General features: G+C 61.9%; 2 protein-coding genes across 11 annotated transcripts in view; both read left to right on the plus strand.

Annotated features, from left to right (window-relative positions):
- The window catches only part of AGRN (agrin), a 33,187-nt gene extending 28,382 nt beyond the window's left edge, over window positions 1-4,805 (plus strand). For 3 of the 8 annotated variants that reach the window (XM_032494818.1, XM_032494824.1, XM_032494823.1), the window contains 9 exons: window positions 90-101; window positions 341-457; window positions 634-826; window positions 907-994; window positions 1,214-1,237; window positions 1,894-1,926; window positions 2,229-2,453; window positions 2,930-3,033; window positions 3,383-4,805. In XM_032494818.1, coding sequence (XP_032350709.1) covers window positions 90-101; window positions 341-457; window positions 634-826; window positions 907-994; window positions 1,214-1,237; window positions 1,894-1,926; window positions 2,229-2,453; window positions 2,930-3,033; window positions 3,383-3,540 — 954 coding nt within the window. In that variant the 3' untranslated portion in view covers window positions 3,541-4,805. The remainder of the gene's footprint in view (window positions 1-89; window positions 102-340; window positions 458-633; window positions 827-906; window positions 995-1,213; window positions 1,238-1,893; window positions 1,927-2,228; window positions 2,454-2,929; window positions 3,034-3,382) is intronic. The other 5 variants (XM_032494821.1, XM_032494825.1, XM_032494820.1 and 2 more) reach the window with 4 other exon arrangements.
- Window positions 4,806-6,465: 1,660 nt separating this feature from the next.
- On the plus strand, window positions 6,466-19,426 carry LOC102505930 (tyrosine-protein phosphatase non-receptor type 11-like). 3 transcript variants are annotated; one of them, XM_032494848.1, is made up of 14 exons: window positions 6,466-6,514; window positions 12,668-12,790; window positions 13,782-13,979; window positions 14,861-15,047; window positions 15,125-15,244; window positions 15,454-15,567; window positions 15,727-15,823; window positions 16,064-16,149; window positions 16,534-16,689; window positions 16,849-16,980; window positions 17,701-17,855; window positions 17,966-18,033; window positions 18,125-18,443; window positions 18,590-19,426. In XM_032494848.1, exons 1-14 carry the CDS (start codon window positions 6,501-6,503, stop codon window positions 18,642-18,644), a joined length of 1,824 nt encoding a protein of 607 aa, XP_032350739.1. In that variant the 5' UTR covers window positions 6,466-6,500; the 3' UTR covers window positions 18,645-19,426. The 3 variants fall into 3 exon arrangements, with proteins under 3 accessions (XP_032350739.1, XP_032350740.1, XP_032350741.1); XM_032494849.1 differs by having other exon boundaries at window positions 14,861-15,020; XM_032494850.1 differs by lacking the exon at window positions 15,454-15,567.
- The last annotated feature ends 494 nt before the right edge of the window (window positions 19,427-19,920 follow it).

A 19,920-nucleotide genomic window follows, 5' to 3' on the forward strand; every position in this document is an offset into this window, starting at 1 on the left:
TGTGCCTCTGTCTGTCTCCTCTCTGCTCCTACTGCTCTCTGGCCCTTGCTCTGCAACCCCTACCCCGCTCTTCGCTCTCCGGATGTCAGAAATCCCGCAAGGTACCACCTCCCCTCTCGGCCTGCTCATCCGTCCTCTGCCGCCTCTACCCCTAGAGTAGCTCCCTCTGACTAAGCCCCACTTGCGCCGCCGCATCCATGTGGTTAACTTTGCCTCCCACTAGGCTGGAGGGCGAGTGGGTGGGTTGTCGTGGGCCGACCAGGTCCTGGTCTGGGCTCCATGTCCTTGTTCCTGCCCAGGGGATGGGCTCCACAGCCCCTCATCTTGCACCTCCCCCCAGGTGCCGCACACCATCCTCAACCTGAAGGAGCCACTCTATATTGGGGGGGCCCCTGACTTCAGCAAACTGGCCCGGGCGGCTGCGGTGGCCTCTGGCTTCAATGGCGCCATCCAGCTGGTATGTGGGGCTGGGGTGAGGCTCTGCCCAGCCAGGGTCTCTCCATAGGGGCGGTGCGGTGGTGGCCTCCAGGAAGGGCTCATCCAAGAGGGGGCCTCTGTCCTCCTGGGCTGGGCGCTGCCCTGAGGGTTGGGAGGACGGCAGGCGGGACAGAGGCTGTCACGCCCTTTCCCCAGGTCTCCCTGAATGGTCTCCAGCTGCTGACCCGGGAGCACGTGGTGCGGGCGGTGGACGTCTCATCCTTTGCAGACCACCCTTGTACCCGGGCCACAGGTCACCCTTGCCTCAACGGGGCCTCCTGTCTCCCTCGGGAGGCCTCCTACGAGTGCCTGTGCCCTGGGGGCTTCTCAGGGCTGCACTGTGAGAAGGGTGAGTGATGCCCGCACGGGGCTGAGGCTGGACCCGGTGGAGCCCCACCAAGGCCCGCGCTCACGCTGGCTGTCTCTCAGGCCTGATTGAGAAGGCAGCAGGGGATCTGGACGCTCTGGCCTTTGACGGACGGACCTACATCGAGTACCTCAACGCTGTGACCGAGAGGTAGTGTGCCACCCGGGGGCTGCGCATTCCCCCGCCCTCTGCCATCTGTCTGGCCCCGTCTGTGCACACGTGCAGGGTGAGATGCAGGGCCCTCCACACCTGTCCCGGCTCTGTGGCCAGGAAGGGGAGGCCCAGGTTTGCCGGGCTCCACCAACCCTGCCCACCCCACGCCTCCTCCACACTCCTTCCTTCTCATGGCTCTGTCTCTTTGTTTCCAAGCGAACTGACCAATGAGATCCCAGCGTAAGTAGCATCTGGGGCCCTAGCTGCACCTTCACTCTGTCACTCTGGTCCGTCTTCTGCTCCTCACCCACCTGGCAGCACATCCCGAGGGCAAGGGTGGAACTTTCCATCCCCAGTTGAGGATGGGGGTTTGGGGGGCTGTTCGTGCCACACGGGGCTCAGTTTCCTAGCTTGGAAGCGAGGAGTCAGCCCTTTCCAGGATGTGTGCTGAATGCCAGGCCACTCATTCGCCCCTGCAGCCCCTCCTCTCACCACAAGGCACATGTGTGCGTGTGGATGCGTCCCCATGCATGCCCGCGTGTCTGTGTGCCCACACACACGTGTGTCTGAGTCTGTGTGCACTTGCACATGTTGGGGGCATCCAGGAGCCTCTCCCAGGCAGGGCCCCTGGTCTCCATCCCGTGCGACTCAGGCCTCCACTCACCCTCTGCCATGCCTGCCAGCTCCATGTCCACGTGTGCTGCACGTGCCACTGCCAGTGCTCTGCAGGGGGTGGAGCCAGTGCCCGGGCCCGGGTGTCTCTGTGGCGCTTGCTTCTCCCACCTTCCACTGTTGAAAGGGGATGTGGGGAGAGGCTGCTGCCAGGTCCCACCCTGCCCTGCGCTACAGCCTGTCTGTCCCCCGCTCACCTGCCTCCCTCTCTTCCTGCTTCTAAGCCCTGAAGCTCCAGATTCCGGGGCCCTCCACAGGTGAGCAGTGGCCCCTGGCCCCCGCTGACTGCCCATCGTCTTCCCATCTCTCTGTCTCTCAGCCACGCTGTCCCTCTGTCCACCTCACTCCTCTGACTGTGTCTGCCCATCTGGCCCCACCTCCCACCGTCCAGCTCTTGGCGCATCGGGCCCACTGTTGGTGTCCACCACCTGCCCATCCAGCTGCCCCGGTGGCATCACCAGCCTTTACGGCCTCTGTAGTCCTGACCCTCACCTTCCTACCTCACCTACCCTATCCCCACCACCCTCCTGGAGGTCCTGACCAGCACTCTGCCCACCAGTGAGAAGGCGCTACAGAGCAACCGCTTTGAGCTGAGCCTGCGCACTGAGGCCACACAGGGGCTGGTGCTGTGGAGCGGCAAGGCCACAGAGCGGGCAGACTACGTCGCACTGGCCATCGTGGACGGACGCCTGCAGCTGACTTACGACCTGGGCTCCCAGCCCGTGGTGCTGCGTTCCACCGTACTAGTCAACACCAACCGCTGGTTGCGGGTCAGGGCGCACAGGTCAGGAGGGGGCCAGGGACACCGAGAATAGCAGCGGGTGATGCCTGGACTTGCCCAGCCAGGGCATGCCTGGCCACTCGTGGCTAGGGTAGGAGTTTGGTGGGGGAGGCGGCCACTGGACCTGAGGTCGCTGCCAGTGAGGCCAGAGGGACAAGAGGACATAGGAGAAGCAGTAATGGCCTAGTGTTCTGAAGGGGATTCCCTGCTCTGTCCAGACGCTGGTTGGGGACGTGTCCCTCTGGTCTGAGCCCTGCCATCCCCTCTAGCAAAGCTTGACCCACGTGAGGCCCCCCACCCTTGGCCATCAGGTGCTCTCCTGGGGTCAGTGCTACCCCATCCTGGCCCCCAGGGGTGCCATTTGGTGGTGGTCCCCAGGGTGTGGTGTTGGGGTGAAGGGATGGAGGGGTCAGGATCTGGAGGCAGCAGTGTGGGCCCTCTGGAGCCGCCTAATGGCCTCACCCCACCCACACCCCCAGGGAGCAGAGGGAAGGTTCCCTTCAGGTGGGCAATGAGGCTCCTGTGACCGGCTCCTCCCCACTGGGCGCCACACAACTGGACACAGACGGAGCCCTGTGGCTGGGTGAGTATTCTGGAGGGAGGTGGGGGCGGGGTCAGCCAAGGGTCTCAGGCACTCTGAAAGACAGATCCCATCCCCGGGGGCTGGCAGCTGTGTCAGCCCCACCCAGGACAGCAGACAGGCTGGCTGGGGTGGGGCCCTCTCCCCTCCTGTCTTAGCCCCTATAATTCCCAGGGCGGTGTGGGGCCAGGAGGCTGGAGCACATCCGCAGGTTACCTGGTCCCTGCAGGCCCTGACAGCCCCCAAGTAACTCGCCTGGCCATTCAGGTGCAGTGGGCCCCTCTGCCTGCCAGTGTCCTGCCTGCCCATCACTGAATCGTAGCCTAGTGAGCTTTCCTCTGTGTTCCTGCAGGTGGCCTGGAGAAGTTGCCTGCGGGCCAGGCCCTGCCCAAGGCCTACGGCACGGGCTTCGTGGGCTGCCTGCGGGACGTGGTGGTGGGTCGGCGCCCGCTGCACCTGCTGGAGGACGCCGTCACCAAGCCGGAGCTTCGGCCCTGTCCTGCCCTGTGAGCCACACCACACCCACCACCTACCCTGCTGTAATTATTTTCTATTTTTGTAAACTTGTTGCTGTTTTGATATGATTTCCTTGCCCATGTGTTGGCCGGAGGGACTGCTGGCCCAACCTCCCTCCTATCCAGGCAGACGAGCTGCAGAGACAGACTTGGTGCCTAGGGACTCTCGGGGTGATGGGGGTGGAGGTGATGTGGCACGTGGAGGGCTTGGCTCACTTGGCAGTCTTGGGATGTGCCCCTCTGCCTCAAGACACCGTGTCCTGGCCTCTTGGGCTGTGCCTTCCCCATGTGTCCACTCGTGTTGGCCCTCGTGTTTTCCGGCCTGTCAGCAGACCCCACATACACGCTGCCTATGTTCCATCTGGTGAGACCAGTGTCCACAGAGCAGGAGGGCCCTTCCTCTATGCAGGCTCCATGAGGCCTTTCTGGGGGTCCCACCTGAGCCATTCCTCCTTCCAGCATGTGCCCGCTGGGGCTAGCCTCACCAGGGCTAGCCGAGCCAGAGCCAGCCCCTCCAGGGCCTCCTGTGCCAATACTGTGACTTGGAAAAAATGTCACTGTTGGGGCCACACTGCACCCTTCCCTCCAGCTGTGCCCACTAGTCGCAAGGCACTGGAGAGTGGAGGCCAGGCCCAGGCCTGTTCAGGGCACCCTGGCCATCAGCTGGCCCTGCCCATCCATCCAGCCACCCTCAGCATGGCTGTGTTCCCTCCCTGTAAGGAGCCCGAGAGGGAGCGGGGCTACTGTATGGTATGGTTGACATCTACTGCCTGCTTACCTGGGCTGCAGGCATCCTCTCTCAAGGAGGCATGTCCAGTCCTGACCACCAACCACAGTCTTTATGTATTGATTTTATTTGACATCTGCGGTGGTGGGGCTGTTGTCTTTCCTGTCCTGGATTGAGGGCAGCTGAGGACACTACACAGCAAACCTCTCCAATTCTAGTGCAAGGAGTGGTTGTCCTTATCCAGGAATGACCAGGAGCTGACCAAAGCCAAGGGGTAGGTGTAGGAGTGGCAGAGATGGCTGCAAAGCCAAAAATGCCTTAAACTGCAATGTTAGGTTTCATCTGGTCTGGTCTCCACTGTCTGCCTGTGTCCCGTCCTGGTCAGGGTGGCAGCCCCAAGCCTCCCACAGCCCCTCCCACAGCCAGGCCTGGGCTGTCTGGCTTAGAAGCTGGAGGGAGCCTCATATGTCCTGTTACTAACTCCAGTCCATGTCTGTGTCAATTGCCGTGAAATAAAGTCTGAATACTTTAAAGAGGTGCTTGCATGTGTACCCACAAACCACTGCCATCAGCCCCACCTGGCCCTGCACTCGCCCACCTGGCTGGTTCTTCTCTACAGTAGCTTCTTGCTCCCTTAGGTGGCTCTGGATGGAGGAGGGTCCCAGCGATGGGGTGGGGGACTGCTTTTGGTAAGGAGACCCCATGCAGTGAGTGTGCACTGCTGTGCATGGGTGAGCTCCTGGTAGCCTCCTTCAGGACTGCAGGTCTTGCCACGGGTGCATGTGCCTGAGTGTCTGCACACATATCAGCCTGTTTTGTGTGTCTGTGAACACAGTATGGGAGGAGGGGCTGTGCGGAGAGCGGGCTGAGGGGGAGCCAGGATGGGATGGGGGGAGGGGAAACAGGGAGGATAGGGGGTGGGGTGTGGGGTGGTCCTGTGCTGGGCTGGACACAGGGTGGAGGAGGCACTGACTGAGGCACCCTGATGCATCTGGAGGGGCTAAGTTGGAGGAGCTGAGGCCACCTGAATGGAGTGCAGAAGGCCATGGGATACCAGGCAGAGGGGAGGCTGGGCTGAGGCCTGGCACATGAGGGAGTAGGCAGGCTCTGCTAGGTGCTAAGTGAGGAGAGAAGAGGCCCCCAGATGGGGAGGTCAACGAGAAGGTGGCACTGGAAGCTGGAAGGAGCAGGAGAGGGTGCTCTGGGAGCTGATACTTCCAGAAGGAGGGGGCTCTCAGGGCAACCAGTGCTAAGGTTGCAGGACCCTCAGGTGGTCAGGAGGGTGAGGAAGAGGAAGAGCAGTGGGCAGTGAGGGCTGACCTGCTCTCAGCACTGGTGGGTGGGGATTTGAGATCAGAGGTTGCAAGCAGCAGAAGGCTCTAAGCCCTGGTGTACCACTCCTGAAAAGGCCAGAGGGGCTGGGCGAGGGGGTGAGAGGGCAGGGCCTGGGCAGGCCCTGGCACACCTAATGGGGATCCCAAGGTTAGGAGCCCAGGCATGGAAGGGTGGAGCCCCAGGGACAGGCTCATGAGAGGTGATTGTCCAGTGGGGGCAGGATGGGGATGACAAGCTAGCCTGGTGGGGGCAGTTGTAGCAGGACAAAGGCCCTGAGATCAAGGGAGTGTCTGCATCTTTTAGGAAGTGTAGCGACCAGGTAGGGCGCAGAGGTGGGGAGGAGGGAGGAAGGCAGCCCCAAGCCAGGACGGTGTAAGAGGAAAGACCTGGTTATCACGTGGGCTCCCACCTCCGCCCCTCTGGGGTCTCGTCTGGGGTCCCCCGTGGGACGCGGGGCGGGTGGGATCTGTTCCGCCCCCTCATCCAGCTCCGAGCCCCTCCTTCAGAATGCGGGGACCACAGCCCCTTCTCCCCGAGAACGGAGGCGGAGCCGGAAAGGTTCTTGGAAGGAAAGCGCCCACATGAACTGAACCCGTAATTTATCATTTTCCGCGCCACTCGGACCAGAGCCGCCCGGCGCCTTCCCTCTCCGAGCCCGGGACGTCGTGTGACCCCTAGGGCGCCCTCGGGACCTGCTGCTTTAATTCCGGTCTCCCAGGGTCTTGAGACATGAGGGCGCTGGGCCTTTAAGAGAGATCGGGAGGGGCGGGGCCTCTAGGTAGGCGTGGCCCTGTGGGCGGAGTGGGCCCGTTGTGGGCGGGGCTCCAGTGGGCGGGTCCTCTTTGTGGGCGTGGCTTCCTCCGCCCCGGCCAGAGCTTCCAGACCGAGCAGACATGACCTCGCGCAGGTGAGCCTGGCCACCTGGTGGCCCGACGCCACGACCCCACGACATGGGCTTAGAGCTGACGGGCGCAGACAGGGCCGGGAGGGTCTCCCGCTCCTGACCGGTGGCCTCCAGGCCTGACCTTCTGACACTCACCCACCTCCAGAGCCAGGGCCACCGGATACCTGTGTCCCGCGCCAGAGAGGCCTAGCCTCACTCAGGAGGCTGGAAAGGACTCTTTTCGATCAGGGTTACTGGGCCTGGGTGGGGGTCAGAGGTACCCTGACCCTAGGGAACGGATTGTGTCCTTAGGTGGCAGTGGCTGGAGCCTAGCATGGGCAGCATGTGTCAGGTCAGAGGCAGACGCTCCCTCTCTCACTCCCCTGGACTCCTTGCCCTGCTTCAGGCTCCCTTTTGGCCACTAGAGATGTGTTCTGCCTGGCAGGGTATCCCGCCTCCTCCAGGCCTGAAACTGAGGGTATCCTGGAGGCTTCAGTCTCCCCCTCTAGATGTGGCCCCTGCAAAGACAAGTCCCCCTCCACAGGCTCATCTCCCCCACACCCCCCTAAGGCCAGGCTTAGGAGCAAGCTCCTGGGGTGTGTGTGAGAGCCAGCTTCTGGCCTCCATGAAGAGGGAAGGTGGGACGTGTGCAGGAAGGGGCACTTTCTGCCCTTTCTACCAGATCCCAGCTCCCCGAGTGTGTGCACACATGCATGTGAGCTCAGACTCTAGCTGGGCATGGGTGTCAGTGGGGAGCTACTCAGGTGTAAAATGCATGTCACCGCTTCCTGGCACTTGGCACATCCAGAACACCCCTCTGGGGCTTGATGAGGCTGGATGTCATTGGAGGGGGTCACCCTAAGACCCTGAGTGACTCCCTAGATCAGTGAGGGACTGGACAAGGTCTGATCTGTAGGGCCCAAGGCAGTGCCTCAGCTGTGAGGGTCGCAGAATCCTTCCAAGGGTGTGGTGAGCTTGGCACAGTGGCCTCTGGCAGGGTCAAGGGCCCTCTTAGGCTTAGGAATAGTGGAAGTGGGTTGAATCTCTAGGAACTTGTCAGTCCCAGAGCCCTGTGATTCCAAGGTTTAACATCCAGCTGGAGCTCAGGGAGGAGGGCATTTTGGGGTCTGGTTGGAATGACCCGTCTGGCTCCCCTCAGCCTCACTCTTGCTTGTCTCCTAGGCATCTCTGGTGCTCAGAAAAAGCCATATCCATGTCATGTGCATGTGACCCTGGGCCAACCTGGGAAAGCCCCGGGTGGGGCTCTGCCTGCCCCTGCCAACCCTCCCCGCCCAAGCTTGTGATGACCATCTGGACTGTCACTCCTCTGGCCCCTGGGTCCCTGCCCACACCCCTATCAGGCCTGGGCAGGCCCAACCAAATCCTAAGTAAAGCTCATCCCCCCATGCCTGCCCCCACCCTCTGGCCCCTTCCTGTAGCCCTGTGGTTTGTGGGTCAGTGTGCACCTCCATCAGCATCACTCACCCAGGACTCTGGTGCTGTGGGCAGGGCTGGGCATGGTCCTGCCAGAGTGCTGTGGTTTGATGTGTTGATATTGGTGTCTGAGGGAGGAGAGTATAGCTCAGTGGTAGAGTGCCTACCTAGCATGCACGAGGTCCTGGGTTCAATCCCCAGTACCTCCATCAAAAATAAATAAATAAAACCTACCCCCCAATAAAATAAAATAAAAGATATTGGTGCCTGGGAGGAAGCTGGGTCCACAGGAAGAGGAGGGTACAGCTGAACCCGCTCAGGTTCCCTCTCTGTTCAAAGTTGGAGAGGAAAATGTGTCTCTGGTTAATTTGGTCCTACACAGACAGGACAGACCTTGATTGAGTTTCCTCGGAGGAGGGGCTGGGGGACAGGGAGATGGAGAAGGACAGTGACTGTGTTCTGGGGCCCTCAGCCCTGGAATTCCAGCCTGGGACCCTTCTCCACTGGCCTGTGTATCTCCCACCATCACAATGTCTTCCCTACAGGTGTGTCCAGCCCCTGTCCCATGTGTGCATAAGCATGTTGACAGGCTGCTATGCTCACTGGGTCTCCTAGAGTCCCAGGGTTGGAGCTGTGCCATACAGATGGGACACCAAGGCCACAAAGGAAGCTGGACCAGACAGTGGCCAGTGGGTTTAGGCTGATCTCTTAGGTAACCTGGGCTGTCCCTGGGCTCCTGAGCACTGACTGGACTCAGCTGGGCCCAGGCTGTTAGACTTGTGGAGAGCCCAGTATGCCCTGCTCAGCCCACCTGGCTCTCTCCCGGTTCTGCCTGACCCATGTCACCACAGCAGAGCTGAGTCACTGACCTACCACAGAGCAGGGACCCCTTCAGCACAGAAATGGCTCTGAGCCCTGGGCACAGAGGGGGCGTGGAGATTGGAAATGGGGACCTGCAGCCTCCCTACCTCCTTCCACCCCTTCAGCCAGGGGCAGCCAGCTGACCTTCTAGGAACCTGGCTCCTGGTAGTCGGGTATGTGAGAGGGCAGTGGTGTGAGCCGTTGCACCCTCTCTGGACGTCCCACCCCTAGAGATTTCCACCTGATAGACCCAGGGGCAGTTTGCGTGGAGGAGAGAGGGATGAAAAGTAGGAATGAGAGTCCTGGAAAGGACAGACACTGTGCCCTTCACCCCTTGCTGTGGCTTTGATGCTGGTCTCCACCCTCTATCCCTGCCCCCACACTCTGGGCATTGCCCACCTTGGACTGGAGTCTGTGGCTGCTGGGGCCGGGGGAGGGGCACCCGGGCACAGGATGTGGTTCAGCAGAATGGGTGGATGGGCTTGGGGTGGGGGGCGGCCAGAAGCCTTCTTTTTGGTTCTAGTCCCCCCACCCCCACTGCAGTGTCTCAGACAGCACAAGGCTATCACCCTTTTCCTGGTGACCTCACCTGCTCTCCTGTGACTGGACCTGGAGGTCATTCTGTGGCAGCTCCTGCCCCAGGAAGTCTTCCCTGGCAGCCTCACCTGCCAGACCACTCGACCAAAATTGCCCCCAGGTCTGGGTCCTCCTCCTGTAGGAGAGAGCTTGAGACCCCAGGCCCCAAACATGCCCAGGAAGTGCCAGGCTGGTAGTACCCCTACTTCCCCCAGGGAGAGTGTGAGTGGGAGCACTGGGCGGCCCTGGGCACATTGTCTGAGCTTCTGGGCCTCTGTGAACCAATATGTGGACCCTGGGGAGCCACAGAAGTCAGAATGGAGTGTGTCCTCCCCGGGGCTAACGTATAATGGTGACGGCACAGGGGACAGGTGAACACAGAAGCATGTACACGCCTGTCTGCTGTTAACCGGTGCCACATTTGGAAGGTGGAGCAGTGATGCAGCTTGACTGGGAAGGACCTCTCAGGAAACAGGCAGGGAGGGAGTATGAGCCATGGTCACAGGGGTAGGTGGGAAGTGGCCAGATGAGGGGAGAGGTCAGGGAACAGAGATGGAGAACACGGTATTTGCGGTGGTGGTTCTGCCAGGCATGTTGGTGTCTTGAGAGCCACAGAGGGCCACTGGCGAGGTTTAAGTGGCTCTGATCTCCATTTTCTGAGAATCCCTGGGTCTGCCACGGCTCGGCTGTAGGGTCAGAGGTGAGGCCCAGGGACCTGGAATCAGTACTATAGTCCAGGCGAGAGCTGATGGCCGCTGGCCCCAGGGTGCTGGGAGAAGTGTTTGGCTGTGGGGTATTTAGAAGGCAGGGCAAGAGGGTGGCAAGGTTGGGAGGGTGCTGGAGGACTTCCGGGCAGGACCTGAGTGACGGGGAGGTGGTGGCCCCCTTCATGGAGTGAGGACTGTGCAGAAGAACGGGGGCTTGAGGGTGTTATCAGGAGGTTTGAATGTTGCAGATTTTAAGATAGAGATGCTGGTACCTGTCCAGAGATGCTGAGAAGAGTTGTGTCTATGAGTCTGAAGTTCAGGCCCAGGCAGGGCTGGAGTTGAGATGGTGTGTGGATGTGTAGACATGTGTAGGTCACAGGGGAGGGGCTCTGACATTATAGGGCCAGAAAGAAGAGGAGGAGGACGCCAGTCGGATGTGGTGCAAAACCAGGGGAGTGTGCACACTTGAGAACAGCAGAGTGGAGGTCGCACTTCTAGAAGGAGGCATGATCCGCCGTGTCAGATGCTGCTGAGGACTGAGGCCTGACCACCGGCCCCAGGAGGCGGGTGAGAACCTGTGAGCCCCAGTCTCAGTGGGGCTGGGGGGCACCAGGATTCAGGGCTGTGGGGACTCAGGCGAAGACGGGCAGTGCTGACCAACATTCTGTGGTGGTGGAAATGTTTCCACCACTGCGGTCAACAGTCCCCACCAGCTACAGCAGCTTTCAGCAGTGAAACGTGGCCCCTGTGACCAAGACTGGGATTGGGATTCTGCTGAATTGTAATCCATTCACGGGCACACCCCACACAAGCCATAGGCTGCGTACTGGGCAGCGCAGTATAGACTGTGCAGGGGGATGGCTCCTTAGCGGTGTTGGACAGGAGCTGAAGTCAGGGCACAGGAGGCCTGAGAACAGGGTGGAGGGAGGAGGGGAGGGCCCAGAGGGAAGAAAGCGGACAGCTTTTACACAAGAGACGTGATCTGATTCCCATTCCGGAAGGACCTCAGTGGGGCAGCTGTGGGGGCAGAGCAGGGTCCACCCAGGGCACAGCAGCCACCCCACTTGTGCCCAGGTTATGACTGCAAACAGCTGGTCGGGGCCTGGGGACGCAAGGCAGTGGAGTTGGAGTTGGAGGCCTGGTTTCCCTCTGGGTGCAGGACTGGGCAGGACCATCCCCCACACCATGTGTCACTGTGCAGTGAGCCGGGGACACACTTCAACCAGGTGTCCCAAGCTCCTCCTGCAGTGACCCTTGGTGACCCTGGGGGAGATGGTGTTGCCAGTGAAAGGCCAATTACAGCGCCACAGGGTCATGCTGGGGGATTGCAAAGGGGTCCGTGCTCTGAGGGGCTCTGGCACTACCACATGAGTGTGATTGAATCGAGGCCCGGAAACTCCTGCCCTAATAGGGAGATGCACTGAGACAGAAAACACCAGGGCAAAGAAAACAGCAGTTGTACTCTCAGACGTGGGCTCACGTGCAGCCCTGAGCTGTACCCCCATCCCCTTGGGGGCTGTAAAGGACCGTCCCAGGGTGTGGGTGGGGTTGAGTCCTCTTAGCCTGGACGCCTCGCTTGGTCCTCCACCAACACCTGCCTCGGCCTGAATCGGGCCCTGCAGTCCGCAGGACCCGCGGTGATCCTCTGGGCCTCCCTGGCCCAGACCCTCACGCAGCCCAGCCACCAGCCACCAGCCACCAGCCACCAGCCACCTGCTGACCCACCACTCGCCACCCATTCAGTAGTCATTTACTTCTGAATTCAAGCCCAGTTGTTAGCACGCAGGCACTGTTTAGGGCCCTGGGTACACGCTGCACAGTGTCTGCCCTTGTGGGGCTTCAATCTCAAGCAGAAGACATGCGACAAGCCAATAAATACGTAATATATGTCAAAGAGGTGACAAATGCTACGAAGGAAAATAAGGCAGAATAAGCATCGAAGAGTGAGGTGATGGGTCCCCAAGTCATGGGAAGTGGCCGGGAGTGAGGACGGCTGGGGCAGAGGCCCTGGTGTGGGTGAAGGGCTGAGGCTGGCAGGTAGGAAGGGCGAGTGCTGACGGGGTGGGAGGTGGTCGTGGGCCCATGGGCTGTTCTCCTATTCTGGGGGGCTGACCAAGTGACTGACACGATGTGCTAGGGTCCCTCAGGTGGCCAGGACTGGGAGTGGTGGGGCCGAAAGGGTCTGCCCATGGGCTGTGAGGGGAGGGGGACCCTGGGCGTCTCTGGGGCATCCTTGGTGCCTTTGGCTGAGCTGGGCCGGCTGTGGGTGAGGGAGAGGCCAGGCACAGGAGGTTTGAGCCAGAAGGTTTGAGCTGAGGTGCCTGGTGGCGTCCTGTGGGGGTGCTGGAGGGGCCCTGTCCTGCCCACCTGCCACTGTGGGAGATTTCCACTCATCTGTGTCCCTGAGACCCCACAGCCCCACCTCCTTCCCTGTGGGCCTCAGACCCCGTGGGCACAGCCCAAGGGAGGCAGTGAGCGCAGGGTGGCAGCACGGGCATAGGGGGTGTCTGCTGCTGCGGCCAGGATGAAGAGTGGGTGTGGCCGGCACTGCCCAGCACCGCCCGCCCTCGGGGGCACCAGCTTGCCGTCCTCATTCCAGGTGGTTTCACCCCCGCATCAGCGGAGTTGAGGCGGAGAAGCTGCTCCTGTCCAGGGGCCAGCACGGGAGCTTCCTGGCAAGACCCAGCAAGAGCTGCCCAGGGGGCTTCACCCTGTCAGTCAGGTGGGTGAGTGCTGCAGCCAGGTGTGAACCAGCCTGAGACCCCAGGAGACCTCAAGGGGTCCGCACACCCGAAGCTGAGAACACAGCTGGGGATCCAGCTCCCCAGTCCTCCCGGGGTGGGGGCCCCTGCTGGGGGCTAGACACATGAGATTTTGGTTCTGTGGGACGAATGGTATTCCTGGCCAGGTGGCCTCCAGGAAGGAGGGAACCACTTAGAAAGGCCTTCGGGGAGGGCTCCATGAGTGGAGCATCGGCAGGACACCCCCTCCCCAGCTCTCTAAGGGGCCTCAGTGCTCCCATCTCCTGGGGTTGTTGCCCACTGCCGCCCACTGTGGGTCTGGCCAGAGCCCATGAAGGGTCCACTGTGTGGGGGAGGGTGAGCAGGAGGGGCCACGACCAGCAGAGTGGACAGCCAGGCCCATGTCCACCCTGTGGTCTAGGGAGGGGGGCTTCCAAAAGGGCTCAGATTTTTCCAGATTTCTGCTAACACTGAGGCAGCAGGTGGGACTGAGGTCAGCCCTCAGGATGGATCCCCCACCCTGGAGAGACAGATGCTCCTCCCCGGGGCTTCCCAGGCCGCACTGTGACACATGGGGGAAGCAGTCTTGAGGGACAGTCCCCCATCGTCGGGAGCCCCTGGACAGGTGGTCTGGGCTGAGGCAGAGCCTGCCATGAGGGGCTGCCCTAGCCTTGGCCTCCGGGCCAAGGGAGAGTCAGGCCTGGAGTTGGCAAGCCCAGTCTTGGCTGCCCCACGGCAGTGGGAGTGGGGTGCCCACCACCCAGGGTGGGGCCTGGACACTGGCTGGACACAGAGCTGTAGTGGAGGGGTCTGGCCTTGGCTATGGCTGTTCCTGGCAAGGGGACGTCAGAGACCGTGACCTCAGGGCGGGAAAATCCCAGCTACTGTTCTAGAAGCTGAGGGTGGCCATGGGAAGGAGGGTGGTGGGCGGGACAGGGCTGCCGATGGTGGCTGGTGCACCGGCCCTTCCAGGCGCCACGATGAGGTGACCCACATCAAGGTTCAGAGCACCGGCGACTACTACGACCTGTACGGAGGGGAGAAGTTTGCAACGCTGGCCGAGCTGGTGCAGCACTACACAGGCCAGAGTTGGGGGCTGCTCCGGGAGCGCGGCGGGGCCCCTGTCGAGCTCCGGCACCCACTGGCCTGCCAGGACCCCACGTCAGAACGGTGAGCAACTGGGTCTGTGTCTGGCCCGGCCCCTGTGTCTGTCTGCACACGTGTGCATTCGAGTATCCGAGGGAACAGATGGCCTCTGGGCGTCCTCTGCCCCCCAGGGCTCAGGGTCCGTCCTGGGCACAGCAAAGGTGAGGGAGTGTCCTGCACCCCCTCCCCTGGAGTTCTGGGGGCCTCATTTCTTCCAGGTCCCAGGCTCCGGCCATAGGCGTAGTTCTGCAGCCGATCTCACCCCTGCCCTCCTAGCTGGTGACCTGGTGAGCGATTCCTCCAGCTCTGGGTTCCCATCCGCTCTGCGGAGGCCTGAGAGCTGCATCTACCAAGGAAGCAGGTGGAGCTGGTCTGTGGAGACCAACTGCCCCTCCTTACTGAGGACCAGGCTGCCACCTGGTGGTCACTCTGGGGCCCTGCAGGGCCCACTTGTCCTGCCTCCTGCCGGTTTCTAGGTAGGGCAGGGCCGACTGAGGCTGGCTTGGGCCCCCGACGCCTAGGGCCCTTATAGTGAAGAGGTATCTCTTTGCCTTCCTCAGTCATCTCTCACTGTGCAGTGATGAGAACACGACCAACCCTTATAACCTGGCCATTTGCTTCACCCCTACACTGATGCTTGTTCTAGAAACACGGGTCAAGTGTCCTGCCAGGCTCACACAAATGAGATTGTCCAAACCATCATCATCATCCACCACGAGACTATTTTCCCAGAAGCTTAAGAGCTGGATGGCCTGTTTATGAGACATGTGCGGCTGGGGATGACTGTTGTGACAGCCTGCGTCTCTCGTGGTGTCTGTGTCTCAAAGCCTTTGGCTACGTATAGGTCTGGGCCCCTGACCTGGCCAGGCGGGGCCCCCAGCCTCACCTGTGCCACCCTGGGCCAGGTGGTACCACGGGCACCTGTCTGGCAAGGAGGCTGAGAAGCTGCTGATGGAGAAGGGACATCTAGGCAGTTTCCTGGTTCGAGAGAGTCAGAGCAAACCTGGGGACTTTGTGCTATCAGTACTCACACAGCATCTGGACAAGGCGGACCGCCAGCCACAGGTCACCCACATCATGATCCACTTCCAGGTGGGAGGTGGCAGCTGAGGTGGGGTGTGACTCAGGGGAGGGGGCAGCAGCCAGGCCCCTCACTGCTGCCCCCACAGCCAGATGGGAAGTACGACGTGGGAGGAGGGGAGCAGTTTGACACCCTGGGAGATCTGGTGGAATGCTACAAGAAGAACCCCATGGTGGAGAGTTCGGGGGCCGTGGTTCACCTCAAGCAGGTATGCCCCCAGGCATTTGATCCTTGGGGTCCAGAGTGTGCTTCTCCTCCGGGGTGGGGGAGGCCAAGAGATGCTGGCACAGCCTCACCCAGGCAAAAGGGCACCAGGCAGTGCTGGGACGCTGTCGCTGAGGGGAAGGATACAGGGGACAGGGCACTGTGGGGTCTTCTGGACCCTGCTAAGCTTGGACACGGGTCCCTCCCTGCCAGCCCCTCAAGGCCACGAGAATCAGCGCTGCAAACATTGAGAGCCGTGTGCAGGAGCTCAGCAAGGCCACCGATGCCAGTGGGAAGGCTAAGCAGGGCTTCTGGGAGGAGTTCGAGGTGCCTGCCTGCTGCTCATTGCCCCCTCTCAGACTCCCATCCTCTGGGGCTGTGGCAAGGGCCAGCAGAGGAGTGCGGGTCAGGGGGCGTGGGGTGGGTGTTGAGGGCTCTGGGAAAGGGTCAAGGCTCCGGGCTGAAGCCCCGTCTCCCCACCCCCAGATGCTACAGCAGCAGGAATGCCGGCTCCTGTATCCCCGGAAGGAGGGACAGCGGCTGGAGAACAAGCCCAAGAACCGATACAAGAACATCCTTCCCTGTGAGGGCCAGGGGCAGGGGCCATGGGGGCCAGGGCTCCACCCACCACATTCGGGGGCCCATCTGGCAGAGGGTCCTTCGTGGGTGGAGGCAGGGTCATTTCCCACCACTGGTGTGATGCCCCCTCTTGCCCCTTCATCTCTCGTCTCTGCTTACCACGGGTCAGTGGGCAAGGAGGCAGGTGGGGTCCTCAGGTGTCCCCTTTCTGCTGGAGACCTGAGTGGCATCTTCCCCTTCCCAGTTGATACCACCCGAGTCATCCTGCGTGATGTGGATGACAGTGTGCCTGGAGCTGACTACATCAACGCCAACTACATCAGGGTGGATGTGAGTGAGGTGTGGTTGGCCAGCTGCACACGTGGCCCTGCATGGATCAAATGTGGCATCTGGGGCCATGTCTGGCCACATAACAGTCACCTTCTCCCCCTATTATGAGCCTGGAGCTCCTGCTGGCCCCCAGTGATCTGGGGACTTTGGCACAACAGTAGATATTCAGGGGGAGGGGTGCAGCAGTCCCCAAGGGGTCCTCAGAGGGGTCCTCTGAGCCTGTGCAACTAAATATTGGTCCTGACCCCTGCCTTAGCCTAGGGTGGGGCAGACTGTGTGTGTGAGCCACCTGGGCTACTTTGCATGTCATTGCATCACCTTGCACTTGGCCTCTGGCACTTTAATTCCTGGAAACAGCAGGCAGCTGACCCCACCTCCTTTCAGAGCGACCCAGAAGAGAAGCCAGGCCATGGACTGGGCAAGGTGTACATCGCCACTCAGGGCTGTCTGCAGACCACGGTGGCTGCCTTCTGGGCCATGGTGTACCAGGAGAACACACGTGTCATTGTCATGACCACCAGGGAGGTGGAGCGAGGCCGGGTAGGGGCTCAGCCTCATGTCCCCCCCTCCTCCCACCCCCACCCCTTGTGTAGGGAGCAGGGAGGGCCCTGGAGAGACCCGCATATGCCCCACAGGGCTGAGGGGCAAGGATGCTGGTGGTCTTCCAGCACGGCTGATGCAATGCACCCACTCCCCCAGAACAAGTGTTTCCGATACTGGCCAGAGCTGCATGGCAGCCAAGACTATGGCCGCCTGCGCGTGTGCAATGCGGCTGAGTACCAGGCCCAGGGCTACTGTGTGCGGGAGCTGCAGGTGTGGCGGCCAGACCAGGTGAGCCTGGAGGGCACAGGAGGTGTGGGGCCAGAGTCAGAGTGGTCAGGAAGTCCCCAGGTCTGCACTGGGGTGAGGAGGCCCTATGCTGGCCCTGCCTCCACCCAACCCTGCTGGCCCTGGTGGCTTCCATAGCCCTCAACCCAGTGGGCACAGTCCTGGCCTGGGCTCTCCTGGACAGTGTTCCCAGATGGGCACGTTCTCAACCCCAGTTGCCTGGCTCCAGAGTGGCCTCACACCCACATTGGCCTCTCCCTCTGGTCTTTCCCTGGACCATCTCAGCACCTGTGGCCTCCTTTATATGCCAGTGGTGCCTATTTCTACCCCAGGCACAGATCCCTCCGCACTAGTCCCCTGTGTAACCACCTAGGGGGGCGTCCTGCATGCTCTCTTCATTTGGCCCTTCCCAAATAGAACTCAGAGTCCAGAAACCTGCTCCCTCCTGTGGATGATCTGTCTTCCCTTCCCCAGGCACCTAAGTCACCTGGGGCTACCTGGGCCTGATGGCCCATCTTTTCCTACCACTCCCTCCTGCTCAGTCTGGGCCCGGCTGGTCACTCCTTGGGAAACCCCGCTAAGCCACAGCCTGCCTCCCTCCAGTCCCTCTTCGTTCCCTGCGCCTCTCCCACCCCGAGGGTCACAGAAGCAACACTGAGGCCCGGCCAGTCTGGGACCCTCCCAGACCAGCCAGGCTGAAGCTCACCATCCTGCCCTGCCTAGGAGAGGTCGGCGCGCACAGTGAAGCACTATCAGTACTTCAGCTGGCCGGACCACGGGGTCCCGGCCGAGCCCGCGGGAGTCCTCGGCTTCCTAGACGAGGTGAACCGGGCCCAGAGCAGCGTGCCGGGGGCCGGACCTATGGTGGTGCACTGCAGGTGCGATCGGGACGGGGAGGGGCGGGGCCAGCGGCTCAGGTGCGACCAGGAAAGGTGCCCGCGGCTTTGTCCTGTCAGCTGGTCACAGGCTTCCTGGTCTGTCCCCACAGCGCGGGCATCGGACGCACTGGCACCATCATTGTGATTGACATCCTGGTGGACTTCATTCGCAAGCAGGGTGAGCCGCCCCTAGCTGGCCCGTCCACTTCATCTCGCCCTCCCACCCCTCCCTACCGGCCCCGCCCCGCCCTGAGCGCGCTCGTCCCCAGGGCTGGACTGCGACATTGACGTCCCCAAGACGATCCAGCTGGTGCGGCGACAGCGCTCGGGGATGGTGCAGACCGAGGCGCAGTACAAGTTCGTGTACCTAGCGCTGCGGCGGTACATCCAGGGCGAGCAGCTGCGCCTGAGCGAGCAGGCTGCGGCGGGGCCGGGCCGGGGCGGCGCCTGCGCGGGCATCACCGTGGTGACCAGTGGGCCCGCCCCTCAGCGCGAGCGGCCGGAGGAGCGCGACTCCCTGAGTGTGGGCGCCTCGCCCGCTGACCCTGGCTGTAGCCCCGGGCCCGCGCCGTCCCAGGCGCCGGCGGCGTGAGTACGGCGTAGGGGACCGGAGCGGGCAGTGACCCGGCCGGGAGCAGGGAGGCCTCGGGGGCGGGCCCCTGCTTGGGGGCGTGGCCAGCGCGAGGGGGCGTGGCCTCGCGTGGGCCCCCGCGGAACTCGGTCTCCTCTCGCAGGACACCAGAGGCCTCTGGCCGCGTGTGCGAGAACCTGCAGGGCCTCGGGAGATGAGGGCCCCGCGTGCCCACGCCCCGAGTGAGGTTGGAACCGCGAGGAGGCAGCGCCCAGCCAGGCCGGCCCCCTCATTCCTCGAAAGGGCTGTGTTTAGGACAGTGCAGACTGGAGCTCATCCTGGAGCGCGGGGGAAGGGGTCCCGGGTCTGCCGCTCAGACCCTCCCTGACCAGGCCTGCACGCCCAGAAATGGGAAGGGCGGTCGATTGATCCGGTGTCACTGCCTCTCCTGGGGGTCCCAGGGGAAGGTGGAGGAGGGGCGGCAGGGCTGCGGTTTGTCTCTGCGTGGGAGGCCACCAGTGACAACCTGCACGGCTCGCCGAGCACGTGTGACCTTGTGTGTGCCAAGTGTTTGAGTGCCAGCCTGTATGTGGGACCTGAGTGGCCGGCAAGTGAGTACCAACGTGTCCTGGACCTGTGTCACCAGCGTTTGTGCCCAGCTCCCCTACATCCGGGGCACCCCCCTCACCCATCCCTTAGGAGCTGCTTCTCAGCCCTGCCCAGAGCAGTGGTCTGGGGTGTGGCCCAGGCAGTGGCTCAATTCCTGACTTGACCAGATGTAGCCCAGACCATCACACTGAGGTCACGTGTGGATAAATGCTTGTTGAATGAGGCAGTATATGATCTGCTCATGTGACGCCCGTGTGACGAGGGCAAAGCTCCCTGTGTGCATGACTGGTGTGTGATGCTGTGATGTCACTGGCATGTGGCCTGTGGTCCCACCCCCGACACGGATGGCCCTGTGTCTTTGTGGTATCCTCAGTAAAATGCCTTGTTCTCAGTTCTGTGTCCTTGTAGGGGCCTGGGGCAAGGGTACATGTGAGTCCCCACAGCTCGGCCGAGCTTCCCCAGGGTATCCCTGTGCCCTCTCCCCACCCCAGCCAGAGGCCCAGCTGGGTGGAGCAGGAAGTCCTGGGTTTTGGGGTGAAGGATGAGAAGGCTAAGACCTGCGCGAGCCAGACCAGCCTGGCCTCTCTTCACCATGCCAACCTGGTGGTGCAGGATTCCTGAGGCCGATAGCAGAACCAGGTGGGGTTCGGGGTGGGGGTTGGCAGGACTCCCGCCCATCCCTCGAGACACTGCTGCTTCACCAGCCAGACCTGGCCCAGGGAGGGTCTGCCAGAGGGCCCTGAGGTCTGTGGATCCAGGACACGCTGGTTTTAGCAACCTCTGGGATGACTTCTGGGGAGTGCAGCCTGGTGTGACCACGGTGGGGGATGGGGAGGAGGACTCTGGATGAGGCCAAGGCCCTACACCAGTCCTACCCGCTCCAGG

Source organism: Camelus ferus, chromosome 13, assembly GCF_009834535.1.
Source record: "Camelus ferus isolate YT-003-E chromosome 13, BCGSAC_Cfer_1.0, whole genome shotgun sequence".
NCBI classification, from domain to species: Eukaryota; Metazoa; Chordata; class Mammalia; order Artiodactyla; family Camelidae; genus Camelus; species Camelus ferus.

Bases quoted from the DNA above. Each gene is read 5' to 3' on its own strand.
- LOC102505930 (XM_032494848.1), top strand. The intron at 12,791-13,781 runs GTGGGTGAGTGC...CGGCCCTTCCAG, and splicing joins GGCTTCACCCTGTCAGTCAG to GCGCCACGATGAGGTGACCC. The intron at 18,034-18,124 runs GTGAGCCGCCCC...GCTCGTCCCCAG, and splicing joins GGACTTCATTCGCAAGCAGG to GGCTGGACTGCGACATTGAC.